The sequence below is a fragment of the Dromiciops gliroides genome, chromosome 3 (assembly GCF_019393635.1).
Source record: "Dromiciops gliroides isolate mDroGli1 chromosome 3, mDroGli1.pri, whole genome shotgun sequence".
NCBI lineage: Eukaryota > Metazoa > Chordata > Mammalia > Microbiotheria > Microbiotheriidae > Dromiciops > Dromiciops gliroides.
In genome coordinates, this window is record NC_057863.1 from 281,526,101 (window position 1) to 281,542,281 (window position 16,181).

The 16,181-nt window shown below is 39.6% G+C and overlaps 1 protein-coding gene across 1 annotated transcript in view; it reads right to left on the reverse strand.

The window, feature by feature from the left end:
- Positions 1 to 554: 554 nt before the first annotated feature.
- The window catches only part of OTC (ornithine transcarbamylase), an 80,221-nt gene continuing 64,594 nt past the window's right edge, over positions 555 to 16,181 (reverse strand). The window contains exons 6-10 of the mRNA XM_043997604.1: positions 15,257 to 15,379; positions 9,126 to 9,179; positions 8,884 to 9,033; positions 5,679 to 5,816; positions 555 to 1,013 (exon numbers count right to left, since the gene is read on the reverse strand). Of these exons, the coding sequence (XP_043853539.1) occupies positions 954 to 1,013; positions 5,679 to 5,816; positions 8,884 to 9,033; positions 9,126 to 9,179; positions 15,257 to 15,379 (525 nt within the window). The 3' untranslated portion in view covers positions 555 to 953. The remainder of the gene's footprint in view (positions 1,014 to 5,678; positions 5,817 to 8,883; positions 9,034 to 9,125; positions 9,180 to 15,256; positions 15,380 to 16,181) is intronic.

Below are 16,181 nucleotides of genomic sequence, written 5' to 3' on the forward strand. Positions count from 1 at the left end.
AGTCTTTGTTCATAGTCAAGCAGTTAGTATCAGAAGGATTTGAACTTAGATGAAAGCAACATAAAGTCAAAGAAAAATAAACTGGCATTTTAGCTTCTGGGCTGGTTGTCAGTTGCTTATAAAAGTTTTTGCTCCTCTCCTGGGTAGGACACGTGTACTTAACTGTGTAAATAGAGATGTTCCACTTCCTTGCAAGGGGTGCCCTGGTGTTGTAACTCTAAACTTTCTTTTAAGAGTAGCTATATTTCTGTTTTTAAAGATAGCCAACCCCCACCTTCCTGGAAGGCCTGGCAAATGACTGCAGACTTTTACCATGGTTAAGCTGCCTCTTGGGTCATTACCACCCCCTCCTCCACAACAGAATGCCTGGCTGGTCTGTCTGCTGGCATTCCCCAAAGTGTAATCCACTCAGGAGGCAAATCTATCTGGCCTTTCTGGTAGCCAAGACTTTCTGTGTCCTTCCAAAAGGGCACGGATGCCACCTGTGTTCACTGCCTTGCTCAACAGGTCATTATGGGAAAAACATGTTTGTACATTTTCAACTACTACACAAATGTAGTGCTATTATTTTTTATTATTATTACAGGTCTAATCAACAGCTGATAGTGGGTGAAATTTTAATGTGCAGATGACTGTAGGTAATGATCCATTAGGCTATCACAAAGAAGTCATATAACCTGCTTTGTGAGTAATTCATTCGCTAAGTGACAGTTAAAAAGTACAAACTAAACACAAACCCTAAGCTTTAAACAATGAGACAACCCCCCCCCCCAACAAATGACAGAGCTTCAATTGTATGGGATTTCACAATGCAAAACAATATTGTACAATCCACCCATTGGCTACATTAGGGAATGGCTCGTTTCTTTGATCCGCCTCCCTCTCCCCCTCCCCATGGACTAGAATATTCTCTTGCTACAGAATATTTTTCCCCCTTGGAAAGAACCGAAGCATCAAAATGTAGGCTTCTGCAGCTGTGGTGAGTAATCTGTCAGTAGGGACACCATGACAGCCTGCAGTGAAGATGAAAAGAAAAAAAAAAGAAATTAATAAACGTCAGAAATGAATGGGGTACGTGGATCAGGCGAAGGGAGCAAAACGGGCCTGGGATATAAATGAGCTTTCCCAAGCAAATTATAAGTCAGCTTTGTCAAGATGCTGAAACACCTGAAATGATAAGGGGAGGATTCTGGGCTACATTTGTTTTTATGCAGATGAGGAAAAGTCAAGAGGGAGCAGACAGCCCCTGCTACATACACAATCCATGTGGGTCCTAAGGAATGATTCTAGGGTGGAAGAGAGAAAAAGCAGACACTAGGGCATTGTCTGTGAGTGACTTTTGCAACCTTGAGGGCATCCATGGGATTGGCTGGTGAAGTTCTGTGGGTCATCACAGGCCTACTGTTCACCATGGTACTTACTATAGCCAGTATGGATCAAGGGAAGTTTGCAAGGGTTTTTTTGGGGGGCAGGGGGTGCATCAATTGAGGATCGGCAAAAGGTAAATTTGCTTGGGATTGGCGAGCCATCTTGAGTTTGAGTGAGCTTATTGTGTACAGAGTGATGAAGCAGACAAGTGGCCTGGATTAGAGGCCTCATCTGATGCTTTCTAGCTTTGTGATTGTGCACTATTCCAGGGTTATGGTGAGGGTAAAAAGAGATGGCCTATGTGAAAATGCTTTGGAAATTTTGGGAAGCGTTATATAAATTCAAGGTGTGATTCACCAGCTCAGCTTTCCTTCGAAAAGTTTCAGAGGTAAAAACTTCTCACTCTGCCTCCACCAAACAAGGATTCTGGAAGAATCACAAGCAGTCTTAAAGATGGTCTAATCCAGAACACATTTGATAGATGAAGAAAACGAGAGAGGGAAGGAACAAGTATTTGTACAGTGCCTATTATGTACCAGGCACTGTGCTGAGCACTTGACAAATACGATCCTCACAATAACCCTGGAAGGTAGGTGCTGTTATCTTATAGATGAGGGAACAGAGACAGACAGAGGTTAAGTAACTTGCACAGGGTCACAGAGCTAGTTCTGAGGCTGGTTTTGAATTCAAGTCTCCCTGATTCCAAGCTCAGATCTCTATCCACTGTACCACCTAGCTGACTAAATCAGAGCTGGGATACAAGCCCATGCCTCTAGAATACTGTGTTTACAAAATTACAAGAATTCAAATTTTATTTTAAAAATTTACTAAATACTTAATGTGTATAGAACAGTCCCCTAGGTGCTGTGGGAGATACAGAGTTCAAATGAGAAGTGATTCTTGCCCTCATGGAATTTAGCTTAGTAGTAAGATAAGTTGCTGTTGTCAAGTCATTTTTTCAGTCATGCCTGACTCTCCTTGACCCCATTTGGGGTTTTCTTGGCAGAGATACCAGAGTGGTTTGCCATTTCCTTCTCCAGCTCATTTTTTTTTTTTTTGCAAATGAGGAAATTGAGGAAAACAGATTGAAATGACTTGCCCAAGGTCACATAGCTAGTAAGTGTCTGAAGTTAAATTTGAACTCATTAAGGTGAGTCTTAATGACTCCAGGTCCAGGACTCTATCTACTACTCCACCTAGCTGTCATAAGACATAATCACAAATATGATATAATATAAATCAAATGATAAATACATTAGAGCAGTATCTAGCAAAGTAGCAGGTGAGAACATTCTATGGTAGAATAACCCTTGAATTCAAAATCTGAGCACTCACATGTGGATCTCATCTCTTCTACTTATGACCCATATTACTTTGGACAAGTTACTTAACCTTTCTCTCTTCATCTGTAAAGACAGCTAGGTGGCACAGTGGATAACCTGAAGTCAGGAAGATCATCTTCCTGAGCTCAAATCTGTCCTCACTTACTAGCGGTGTGACCCTATAAGCAAGTAACTTAGCCCTGTTTGCCTCAGTTTCCTCAACTGTAAAAATGAGCTGGAGAAGGAAATGACAAAACCACTCTACCCTCTTTGCCAAGAAAACCCCACATGGGGTCATGGAGAATCGGGCACAATTGAAAAACAACTGAAAAACAACTTCATCTGTAAAATGAGGGAACTGGTCTAGCTGTTCTCATTGGTCTTTCACTGTTTATATCCCAGGGTTATAGATCTAGATTGGGAAGACATATCTGAGGTCATCTAGTGCAACCCCTCTATTTTAACGGATGATTAAATTGAGGCCCAGAAAAGTTAAATCACTTGCCTAAAATGACACAATGAATAGAAGAGACAAGATCTGAACTCAGGTCCCTGAAACTCCAAGTTCATCACTCTTTCCATTAAATATATCCCAGAAATACTGAATATAGGACTCATGGGAGAGATGTTTTATTAAAATGGCAACAATACTTAAGGGACAATATATTTAAAGTATTAGTATAAGTTGATTATTTTGTGGGTGACCTGCCTATCACATTAGGTGAAATGTGTGACATCTTTTTATGATTCCCAGGAATCACATCTCATATTTTTAATGGCTTCAGAAATGAACACTTGGGAAGTTCTATAAAATGAGACTGATTTTCTCCACTGTGTTACTGTGTGTTTTCAGCATTCATAGTGGAACATTTTCTGGAATCAGACTTACACGGGGCTGTTCAATTGCCTTATGCTTTATGGCCATGGCAAAATTTGTCAGCAAGGGAACAAACCCATCTGAGGTCTCTGTCAGGACTGCTGACTCTGCCCTGTTCTGTCCCTCAAGGACAAGGAGACACTGCCTTCCTTGGCAATATCCCTCATCATTGAGAAAAGCCAAATAATGTCAATGAGTAAGGAGATGTCTTATGGTTTAGAGCAGGGAACGTCAAACTCAAACAGAAATGGGGGTCACTAATCTATACATAATGATCCCTGGGGGCTATATATTGACTTAGTTTTAAAATATTGTAATATTTATGTTTTATTGTATTTTTATTTATCTATGTTTTGTTCAATATTTCCCAATTACATTTTGGTCTGGTTAGGCCTGCACTCAGGAATGTTGTGGGTTACTTGTGGCTCATGGGTCATGTGTCTGATACCACCAGTTTAGAGAATAAGGATGTTATTTGGGTTAATAACCACTGTGGAATGGTTACTGTCTTTCTCATTGGATCATAGATTTAGGGCTGGAACTTAAAAATCCTTAGGTCAACCCTGACATTTTATGCATGAGAAAAACATACATGAGGCCCAGAGAAGGGAAATACTTTGGCCAAGGTTATACAGGTAGTGAGGGGCATACAGAGTTTGGATTTGAATCCATATCCTCTGGTTCCAGACCCAGAAATATCTCCATTCCATCATATTGGCAGGGAAATTGTCAAAGGGTCAATGCTTTAAATTGTACAAGAAAAAACTGTAAGTTTGCAAGCCTCAAATGACCCTAGAGATTTGTTTAACTAAGGACTATATGTCTGTTAGAATATGGAGTAGCTATTGATCAGTAACACTACATTGTGTAAATGTAACTACAAATACACACACACACACACACACAAGTATAAAATATTTGTGATACAGTGAATTGAATATGCCCAATTGTGCCCAGCTATGAAACTACACAGGGTGCTGAAAATCAGCATCTTTGTGTTAAAGCGGTTACCAGCATTTGAAAACCAGTCCTTCACTATCTCTGTACAAAACACCATGTAATTAACCATGAGAGATCTTTTAGCAAAGGGGCTCACATTGAGATTTCCCTACTGTTCAAATGAGACTACATGTAGAGCTAACCTCTGTAGAGAAACTGGAATTGGGCCCTTAGAATGTTACCTCTAAATTTTTAGCAAAACGGCCCCTGATGGTGATTTTGTGAACAAGGGCTAAGAAGAATCAGGAAGGCCATGTTTTCTCCCAAAGGTAATTAACTAAAATTGCTTTGAATGCAATAGTGCTTAAATATGTCATTTCTCCTGCTAAAAACAGCCAATCTCCATATACTTATTCCAGCATGCTTTATTATTTTCCAGACTTCCTTTTTGAATTTCTAAGGAAGACAAAGTTAAAAGATCATTAAGGCTGTATCATCATTGGAGTTCCAATTATTTTTCTGACAAAAACAAAACCATTTATTATGCCACTTCCTGTATTATAGAGTTAATATGGTTAGGCCACACATTCTTTTTTGGAATTGAGATAATTGTCTGTGTCTAAACTGGCAAGAACAAAAGATTATTGTTACTATCTTGTACCTGAAATTTAGAACTTTAAAACACTGAAATTCCCCCTTTCATGCAAAAGCACCCCAAGTTTAGTTCCATTAAGGAGGTATAGTGGGGCAAATTGAGCATTTACTATAACTTGATTACATTATTAGGATGAGATAGACAACATGGTCTATAGTACAAGGGTTCTTAATTTGTTTAAGTGTTATGGACCTCTTCAGAAGTTTTGTGAAGCCTTTGGACACCTAAACAGAATGTTTTCAAATGCATAAATAACATACATAAAAGCGTAAAGTAAATAAATCACAGTGAAACTAAAGATATCATTTTTTTTTCCATCCAAGTGCATTGACTCCCTGTCCCCACTCCAAAATCTTTCCATAGATCTATAAATAGGTTAAGAAGTCCTGATATGATATTGGACTTGGAGTAAGACTCAGGTTCAAGTCTTGCTTCCAACACTTAGCACATAGTGCCTGACTATAGGTAAATAATTTAATCACATCAACCCTTAGGCTAAGCCCAGCTTAGTTCTTACCATGATTGTCCATTTCCTGTTTTCAGCTTCTGGAAATACCAGTGACTTTGGACAATAAAATACTTCATCATCAACTTCTTCTGGTTTTCTGGGCAAGCAGTGTAAAAATGTCCAGTCAGGAGCAGCAACTCCGGCCATCTAAGGAAAAAACAAAAAGATGCTGGAAATGGTCAATGAGAACTCAGTACACTTTGCTTGAGCAGGCCATGTGTGACAGGCATACCTGCATTCCTTAGCAACTGGTTGGTCATTCAACAAGCACACAATGAGGGACAGCTAGGTGGCACAGTGGATAAAGCACCAGACCTGGATTCAGGAGGACTTGAGTTCAAATCTGACCTCAGACATTTGATACTTACTAGTTGTGTGACCTTGGGCAAGTCATTTAACCCTCATTGCCCCTTAAAGAACAAACAAACCCAAGCACACAATGCTGGAAATGTCTCTAAGAGGTCAACACAAAAATGAGGCCTTTGAATCTTGTATGCACGTGTGTGTGTGCACGCGCGTGCACATTTACTTTTAATTTTCTCTTTGAGGTAAGAGACTGTTTCATTTTTGTCTTCCCTATCTCAAAATACCTATCACAATGCCCAGTACATAACAGGTGCTTAGTAAATTCTTGCTGATTGATTAATTGAGTTATCTTTATTTCCAGGGTAAGTTTTAAATCACTAAAATATATGATATGTCCTAGATTAGAAGAGATGATCTTATGGCCAATGTTTAGTGACAAAGTGGATAGATTACCAGGCCTAGAGTCAGGAAGACCTGAGTTCCAATCTGGCCTCAGATACTAGTTATGTAACCCTGGACAAGTCACTTAATCCTGTGTGCCTCAATTTCCTCATCTGTAAAATGAGCTGGAGAAGGAATGGCAAACTGCTCACCAAGAAAACCCCAAATGAGGTCACAAAGAGTTGGACATGGCTGAAATGACTGAACAACAACAAATATATGACCACTTGCAAGAGACTCATCTGGAGATACAAGATGTTTTGGTCATCATGCATAGATCTAATCTCAAAGTATTTGATTCTAGCCTTTTATTTACATTTAAGCATATTAGTTAAAATAATTCAGAAAATGAGTATTTATAGTTCTGATTATTTTTTCATTTTCCATCCTAATTTTAATTTTATTTAGTAATTTTTCTTGAAACTCACATTTTTAATTGCTATTACCTTTGATTTTCCCTTATATAACAACAAAATCACATTTCTACGATCTCTCCCAATTTTAGAATTGCTGCTTTCCAATTGAAATTTATATTGCCCCTACTACTTTAGCTCCAAGTTCAAGCCATTTTTTTTCCTGAATCTCCTGAAATATTGGTGGATTGGCATGAAAAATGATATCTCACTCATATTCTCTCTCTCTCTCTCTCTCTCTCTCTCTCTCACACACACACACACACCATTTATATATCATTAAGCTGAATATAAAATGTAGAGAAAAGTAAAAAGAATATTTATCTAGGAATTAAGGGATCTGAGTTCTAATCTTGGTTCTGCCATTAACTGTGGGACTCTAAGCAAGTAACATCAGCTCTTTGGGACTCAGTTTCTTCTTCTGTAAAATGAAAGATGTTGGACTACATAGTCACCCAAATCCCTTCTCATCCTAAAATCTTGCACTTTTCTATCCTGTAAACCTCCTGTTCTAGCACCAGAGAGATCCCCTATAATTTGTGGCTAGCTTGGAATAGGATCATTTTAATGATATGTAAAAATAGATTTATGAGGGGGAATATAGAATAGTGGAATGAGCCCAGGCTCTGGAGTCATCTGATCTCTCTGAGCCTCTTTCTTTCTTTCTTTGTAAAATGAAAGGATTGGACTAGATCTCTGAGATCCCTTCTAAGTCTAAATCAAGGTGGGGGGTGGTGTCTATTGATAGATTTTAAGAGGATCATAAAATTGGAAAACAATTACACATATACTTCAAGATAATTGGTTTCCTTTGTAATTCTACATATTTTGTTTTATATATATATATATATATAAAATACTATTATTCTCAGAAGGGATTTCATCAGTCTGACAAAATGGCCCATGACAAAAAAAATATGGTTAAGAATTCCCAGCTCTAGAACCAGGAATACATTATGCACAATAACAGCAATATTGTATTATGATCATCTGTGAATGACAGACATTCTCAGTAGCACAATGATCCAAGACAACTCTGAAGGACTTATGATGAAAAGTGCTATCCATCTCCAGAGAAAGAATTGACAGAGACTAAATGCAGATGAAAGCATACTTTTAAAACTTTTTTTCTTGTTGTCTTCGTCTGTGCATTCTTTCACAACAGACTTATAGGGAAATATGTTTTGCATGACTGCACATGTATAACCTATATCAGATTGCTTGCCTTCTCAATGTGGGGGGGTGGGGAAAGGAGGGAGGGAATTTGGAACTCAAAATTTGGAGGAAAAAAGGACGTTAAAATTGTTTTACATGTAATTTGTGGGAAAATAAAATATTAAAATAACAAAAAGAAGTACCCCCTAGTTCTATAATCTTTTGATCTTAAGTTCCAGCTTTCCCCATTTACCTGTGTGACCTTGAACAAGTTATTTAACTTCAAAAGATCCCAGTTTCCTTGTCCACAAAAATAGGAGAGTGTATTAGATAACACCTGAGGCCTAGCTCAGCCCTAAATTTAGGATCCTATTTTGATTCCTTCTGGGGAGATCCCTTCACCAAACTTGGCATTAGATTTCCTTTGAGGTCTTTAGGGAAAACCCCAAGATTAGATCAAGAGTACAACTTGAAGGTATTCCAGTTCCTACCATGATCCTGGAACAATCCATTTTGATCCACAGGGATTTAAGAAAGCAGATATAATATAAAATTAGACTAGAACTAAAGGAAAATTACAAGAAATTATGTGGCTCAAAAAGTGTCACTGATGTATTTTTTTTTGTCTCCTAATACCTTACAATGACACTTTGCTGATAATTGTGAAAATTCTCCCCACTCTCTGGGCCCCAGCTTTGCTGCCTCTATCACGACAATCTCTTTGCAAAAGGCACAACTAAACTGAGAGAGGACAAAAACCCCAGAGGAGGAAGATAGACAAAGAGTTCTTTGTGAAGAGGAAAAAGACGCCCTGTTCTACCCAAAGTGAAGGAGCAATTTTATGGCTCTTGCCTTTATAAATGGAATTAATGAACCTATAGAGAAGCATCGATTTGTACCTTCATTGTTATCTGGTAACCTTGAAAGTCTTGGAGCCGCTTTTTCTTCTCTTCCTCTTGTCCCATGCTCACCCACGTGTCTGTGATTAAGACATTGCTCCCTTTGGCGGCTTCCATTGGATCAAAAGTCAGAGACAACTTGGTACCATGCTAGCATAGATGAATGAGCAGATTAGATTAAACAATGCCCCTCGAAATGTGAAGGCAATATATATATTTTTTTAAATTTATGTCCATCATACCTCTTTAGCATATTGTTCTGCTAGTTTGGTGATACCAGGATCTGGTTCATAACCCTGTCAAAAACCGGATTGAATTGTTAGTTTACACACATATAAATGACACACATGGGTTTCCATTTTTCATAGGAGTTAGGATCAAAACAAATTTTGCAGCAAAGTAAATGCACAACTCACGAATGACATATTCCATGATTCTTTTGAATAAGGTGAGCAAACATAATGGTCCAGTCCTCCCCAACAGCATGAAATAGAATAAACTGTTTGTAGGAAAGGAATGGGAACTGTGCATTTGATGCATTTGATTATATAGGGGCAGCTGGGTGGCACAGTGGGTCTAGAGTCAGGAAAACCTGAGTTCAAATCCAACCTCAGACACTTACTGGCTGTGTGACCCTGGGCAAGTCACTTAACCCAGTTTGTCTCAGTTTCTCATCTGTAAAATGAACTGGAGAAGGAAATGGCAAACCATTCTAATATCCGAACAATAATAGTTACAAATAATTAAGTCACTTGATGACTTTAAGATAAATCCAGGGGGCAGCTAGGTGGCGCAGTGGATAAAGCACCGGCCCTGGTTTCAGGAGGACCTGAGTTCAAATCCGACCTCACACACTTGACACCAGCTGTGTGGCCATGGGCAAGTCACTTAACCCTCATTGCCCTGCCCCCCCTCCCAAAAAAAGGTAAATCCAAGTAACCTGGCCCTTTCTGATATAAAAGATACTATAGTTTTAGGTTTTCTAGCCTTGATGTTGCATCTAAATTATTTTTAAAAATAAGCTGTTTTTTCCCTACATCCTCTTAATAGTTTTGCCACCTAGATTGATAAGACAAAACATTTTGCTTTTTCTTACTAGCTTGTGGCAACCCCCACCCCTTTAAAATCTCCATGAATTGAGAGGTTTGTTTAATTCTCCAGCCTGATTCTAGATTATGTTTCAAGATAAATTACTTCTTTTTTTTTTAGTAACAAAGGTAATGATGGTGACTAGGAAGTATAGACACAAAATAGTTATGGAGATTACCATCAATAAATGACTATTTTGAAGGAGGTGGAATTAAGAAGTTTCCTAGAGGTTAAGAAGGATAATGAAGTCGTCTGATACTGCCATCACTGTCCTGCAGGCCGTCAGTGCCTCCTTGTTTTGTTGTGTCTTTGTGACCTAACTGGGAGTCTTGTTGGCAGAGATACTGCAGTAATTTGCCATTTCCTTCTCCAACTCATTCTACAGATGAGGAAACCGAGGCAAACAGAGTTAAGTGATTTGCTTAGAGTCACACAGCAAGTAAGTGTCTGAAGCCAGATTTGAACTCAGGAGTAGGAGTCTTCCACTGTGCCACCTAGCTGACCCTGTCACCACCTCACACCTGAATTATTGGTCTCTCTGCCTCAAGACTTTGCCCCAATCTAGTCAGTCTGTCCTCCACTCAGGGGCCCGAGAAATCTTCTTAAAGCTTAGGTCTGATCTTATCACCCCTCCCCATCCCAAACCCTTCTCCCCCCACCATAGGTTCCCTATCACTTCCAGGATCAGATATAAAACCCTCTCTTTGGCAATCCTTCACAACCTGGACCCTTCTTTCCCATTCAATTGGGAGCTCTTTGAGAACACAGACTGTGGGAGGTGCAGTGGATAAAGCACCGGCCCTGAATTCAGGAGGACCTGAGTTCAAATCTGACCTCAGACACTTGACACTTACTAGCCGTGTGACCCTGGGCAAGTCACCTAACCCTTATTTCTCCTCCCCCCGCCAAAAAAAAAAAAAAAAGAAAGAGAGAGAGAGAGAGAGAGAGAACAGGGATTGTGTTTGTCTTAGTTTTCCTATTGCCAACACTTAGCACAGTGTCTGGCACATAGCAAGCACTTAACACATATTTATTGATGGACTCCCCCTTTCAGTCTTCTCTTACACCTGGCTCTTCTCCTCACCCCGCCCCACTGGGACACTGGCCTCATTACTGTTCGTTTTTCCTTTTTCTTTCTTTCTTTCTTTTTTTTTGGTCGGGGCAATGAGGGTTAAGTGATTTGCCCAGTGTCACACAGCTAGTAAGAGTCAAATGTCTGATGCTGGGTTTGAACTCAGGTCCTCCTCAATCCAGGGCTGGTGCTTTATCCATTACTGTTCTTTGAATAAGATACTTCATCTCCTGATTCCAGACATTTTCATTTGCTATCCCCTTTTGTCTTCACTGGCCTCCTTCAAGTCACAGATAAACTCTGGCCTTCTACAAGAAGCCTTTCCTGCTCCCCCTTAATACTAGTGCCTTTCCTCTGTTGATTATCTCCAATTTATCCTGAATATTGCTTGTTTTTCACACTTGTTGACATGCTCTCTCCTCTATTAGACCCTGAGTCCCTCAAGAGCAGGGACTGTCTTTTGCCTTTCTTAGTATTTCTAGGGCATAGCACAGTGCCTCAAACAGAGTAGGAGCTTAATCAAATGCTTATTGACTGACTGATCATCCCAAGATGAGAATCAATAAGTGTTCCAACGACAGCTGAAGAGGTTTGAAAATGAGAAAGCTATCTAAACACAGAATGGTTCAGAGCACAATCAAAAACAGAAGTTCTCATACTTTGTCTTGCAAAGCCAAAGTCCTTACTGACCTTGTATGCACATGAAGGTCACCAGATGAAGACTGATTATCAAACTCATGTCAGTCAAACTTTTCCATATTTACAATAATATAAAAATTGCTATCAATGGTAGGCAAGGACAAAGTTTTAGTTTTAGTTTTTGTTTTTAGTGAGGCAATTGGGGTTAAGTGACTTGCCCAGGGTCACACAGCTAGTAAGTGTTAAGTGTCTGAGGCCGGATTTGAACCCAGGTACTCCTGACTCCAGGGCCGGTGCTCTATCCACTGCGCCACCTAGCTGCCCCAAGGACAAAGTTTTAGAAAGGATAGGATGGGGACTGCACCAGTGATTTCATTGAGAGAGGGAACTCCAAGGGGAGGCTACTTCCCTCTTCCAATATAGGTCAGCATATTCCTGGCAACTTATGGTCAGGGAATTGTCTGGAACACTGGAAGGTCAACAATAATAATATAATTGTTGTATAATTATTATGGCTGATAATTATAACAACAATAATAGCTAGCATTTATATGGAGCTTTAATACTTGCAAAGGACTTCACAATATTTGGGAATCTTAATTGAGCCTCACAACACCCTTTGGAGGTTGTTGCTACCATTTTCCCCATTTCACAGATGAAGAAACCAAGGCAAAAAGTTTGCTATGGGGGCAGCTAGATGGCACAGTGGATAGAGCACTGGCCCTGGAGTCAGGAGTACCTGAGTTCAAATCCGGCCTCAGACACTTAACACTTACTAGCTGTGTGACCCTGGGCAAGTCACTTAACCCCAACTGCCTCACTAAAAAAAAAAAAAAAAAAGAAGTTTGCTATGGGTCACCCAGCCAGTAAGGGGCAAATAGGTAGCACAGTGGATAGAGTGTTGTCCCTGGAGTCAGGGAGACTCATCTTTGTGTGTTCAAAGCCAGCCTCAGACACTTCGCCAACTATGTGACCCCGGGCAAGTCACTTAACCCTGTTTGCCTCAGTTTCCTCATTTTAAAAAATGAGCTGGAGAAGGCCATGGCAAACCACTGAAGTGTCTTTGCCAAAACAAAACAAAACAAAAACAAATGGGATCACAAAGAGTTGGACATGACTGAAAATGACTGAACAAAAACACATAGCTAGTATGAGCCTGAGGCAGAAATTGACATCAGATTTTTCTGGCTTTGAGACTGGCTCTCCATTCCCTAACAAAATTATTTTTTAAAGTCGTTTTGCTTTTCAATGTAAGCTATGGCAAGTTGGAGGGATGCAGGTAGGTAGATTAATTATGGCCATAGAAGCCTTTCTGTATTTGGGAAGGCAATAAATCTTCTGGCTTTATCTTTAAAGAAAACAGAACTGCTAATAAATGCTGCCTTGCAAATTTATGAAGCTATTCCAGCACTATTTGAATTTCCAGAGGATTAAAAAAAAACAAAACAGCAACCCAAACATAACAACAACAACCACCACCAAAATCCCTGGCCAAAGATTGAGCTAGTTTTTAATGCTCTTTATCATTTAAATGAGTTTCTGCCTCAGGACTATGCTGTAATTATTTTTAATATTGGATCGTTTTTTTCTTTCGTTAGTAATGAAAGACCTTTGACATCCAATAAAATGTTTAAACTCCTTTTTCCAAATAAAGAATTTTATAAATTTTATCCATGAGGATAAATATTATACATGTATATTTTGTCAATAAAAACAAACCTAATAATAAATCTTGCATTTAAACAGTGATTTTTTTTTCCAAGGACTTTTTTGTTATACTTTTTCCTTCCTGTTGACTATAAGCACTCACCTTAACTCTTTTTGCTCCTTGTCCCCTGCTTCCCTCACAAACCTTTTCGAATCCAGATTCTACCATTTATCTAAGTTTATTTTGACACGATAGGGGGCGTCATTTAGATAATTCCCAAACCTGCTTTGATTGTGAAACTTCCAACTGGTACATTCCTCATTTTGTCTTGACAGAGCACCCAGCCCAGAGTTAGGAAGACCTGAGTTCAAGTCTGGCCTTAGACATTTACTAGCTGTGTGACCCTGGGCAAGTCATACAACTCTATTTACCTCAGTTTCTTCATCCATAAAGTAAGCTGGAGAAGGAAATTGCAAACCACTACAGTATCTTTGCTAAGAAAATTCCAAATGGGGTCATGAAGAGTCAGATATGGCTGAAATTACTGAACAACAAGTTATACTGTGCTGGACCAGTTAGTGCAGAGATGATAGTGAGAGAGAATGAAGACAGTAAATGATACACAGGGACTTGTTTTTATCTTTGTACAATTTCAACTATTGTACAACACTTCACATTTTCTGTCATGTGTGACCGAATGGCTGGAACTTAAGAAAGAATGATGGGTTTCTATTCTAGGTAGAACAGTGGGGACTTTTTTAAACCTATTTTTCATAACACAGGAGGCCACAGTAAAAGTTGTAGCTAATTTATGCAGCTTGGCAGGGAATCAATTCACGTATCCAGTGTAGACGACAGTGCTAATGGGGGGAAATGTCTGTACTTTGTTACTGTTGAACTCTTCTTTTCATTTGTCAATTCTACAAGCATTTCTTAGGTATGTACTATGTGACAAGCACTCTTCTAGGACCCAAAGGAAAAAAATTGAAAACAGGGCCCTGCCTTTAAGGAATTTAGATTCTCTTTGGGGGACATAAAAGAAAAGATATGGGTTAGGACGTGGCACCTGATCTAAACACCTTGAAGGAATCTCAGAATTCTAGAAGGTGGAGGTGGGAGAAAATTATTAATAATGGGGTTTGGGGGGGACCCAGGGACCCCCCCACTCAGGGCCTGCCTGGCTTCTCAGAGCCAGCCCAGGGTCATTAGAGTTGGAGATCAGACTGACTCAAACACTCAGTAGACAAAAGAGATTAAAACCACACCTACCTGAAAGCCTTTTCCCCTCCAGTGGTCTGTCCTCTGGACACTAACCTCAGCAAGACTTAAAGTTCTATATAGATGTGAATTGTTATTATTCAACTACTTGATACTGTTAATTATGTTTTTTATTTCCAATACAGATTGAAATCCTAGGACTGCATGATTTTGGAGCTAGATGAAACTATAGAGATTATTTGTTCAACCTCTTCATGTTAGAGTTGAGGGAACCAGGGTTTGAAGAATTTAAATGACTTGACCAAGGTCACAAAATGAATTAGTGTCAGACACAGGGATGGAACCTGGGTTCACATATGGAACCTGGGTTCCTGAAATGGAGGGGGGTTATTTTTCTAGTTGTTTATTGTTGTTCAGTAATGTCCGACTCTTCAGAACCTTATGGTCCCTGCATACCAACACTGTCCATGGGATTTTCTTGGCAAAGATACTGGAGTGGTTTGCCATTTCCTTCTCCAGTGGATTGAGGCATATAGAGGTTAAGCGACTTGCCCAGGGCCACATAGTAAGTGTCTGAGACCAGATTTGAACACAGGCCTTCCTGACTCCAGGTCCAGTGCTCTATCTACTGAGTTATCCATCTGCCCCAATGTTGTTTAAGGAAAACGAATTACCCTCCCCTCCCCTTTGCAGACATCTTTGCTTACCTTGGGTGTAGCCACCTGCAGATTCATCCCAAATTTAGCAGCACTCATCATGATAGAGTGAAGGATGTTGTTCCCATCACCGATCCAGCTGAGTGTGAGGCCTTTCAAACAACCATAGTGTTCCTGTAGAATAGGTGATTTAAGTAACAGACTAAGGCTGGGAGGAGATAAAGGGAAACCCACCAAACTGAAATGCTGGGTTTTCTTCTCTTTCTTCAACCCCCTGAAAATAGAATAAACATTTCCAGCTCCAGGTCCACAATGAAAGTATTTCTAGCTTGGAAAGACAGCTATTGATTGTCTCTGAAAACCAGGATCACCTCCATGTCTTAGATTAAAAAGAAAAATTAAATCACAAAATTATTATTTCACTATTCCTGTTGGAAAAGGAGTCACTATTTAAATTATTTCTACAGTCTGAACCCTTTCCAAGTTCTTTTCCACTCCATATCATGCTTTAATGGGCTTCTTTGCACCCTGGAGAAGCATGACATCAAGGTGCAATCAATCATGGATCAATTAGAAATGGATAAATGAGCTCTCTTCTCACAGTAATAACTCTATTACCAGATAGTGACTAATAAGAGGGCTAGGATTTTTTTTCTCCCCATCTCAAACCCCATGCTTGTTTTTTCATACTATTTTGATCAAGTTGATGAGATAGCAGGATGTTAACCACACTATGGCATTTAGGGGATCCTCGGGTGCCATCTAGAAATAGCTGCATCCATATTCTTTGACCCAGAGATTTTACTTCTAGGCATATACTCTAAGAAGGTCACTGACAAAAAGGAAGGCTCCATGTGCATTAAGAGATTTCTAGCAGCACTTTTTATGGTTTCAAAGAACTAGAACCAGAGTGTTGTTGTCGGTGGTGTTGTTCATTCATTTCAGTCGAGTCCGACTCCCTGTGACCCCATTTGGG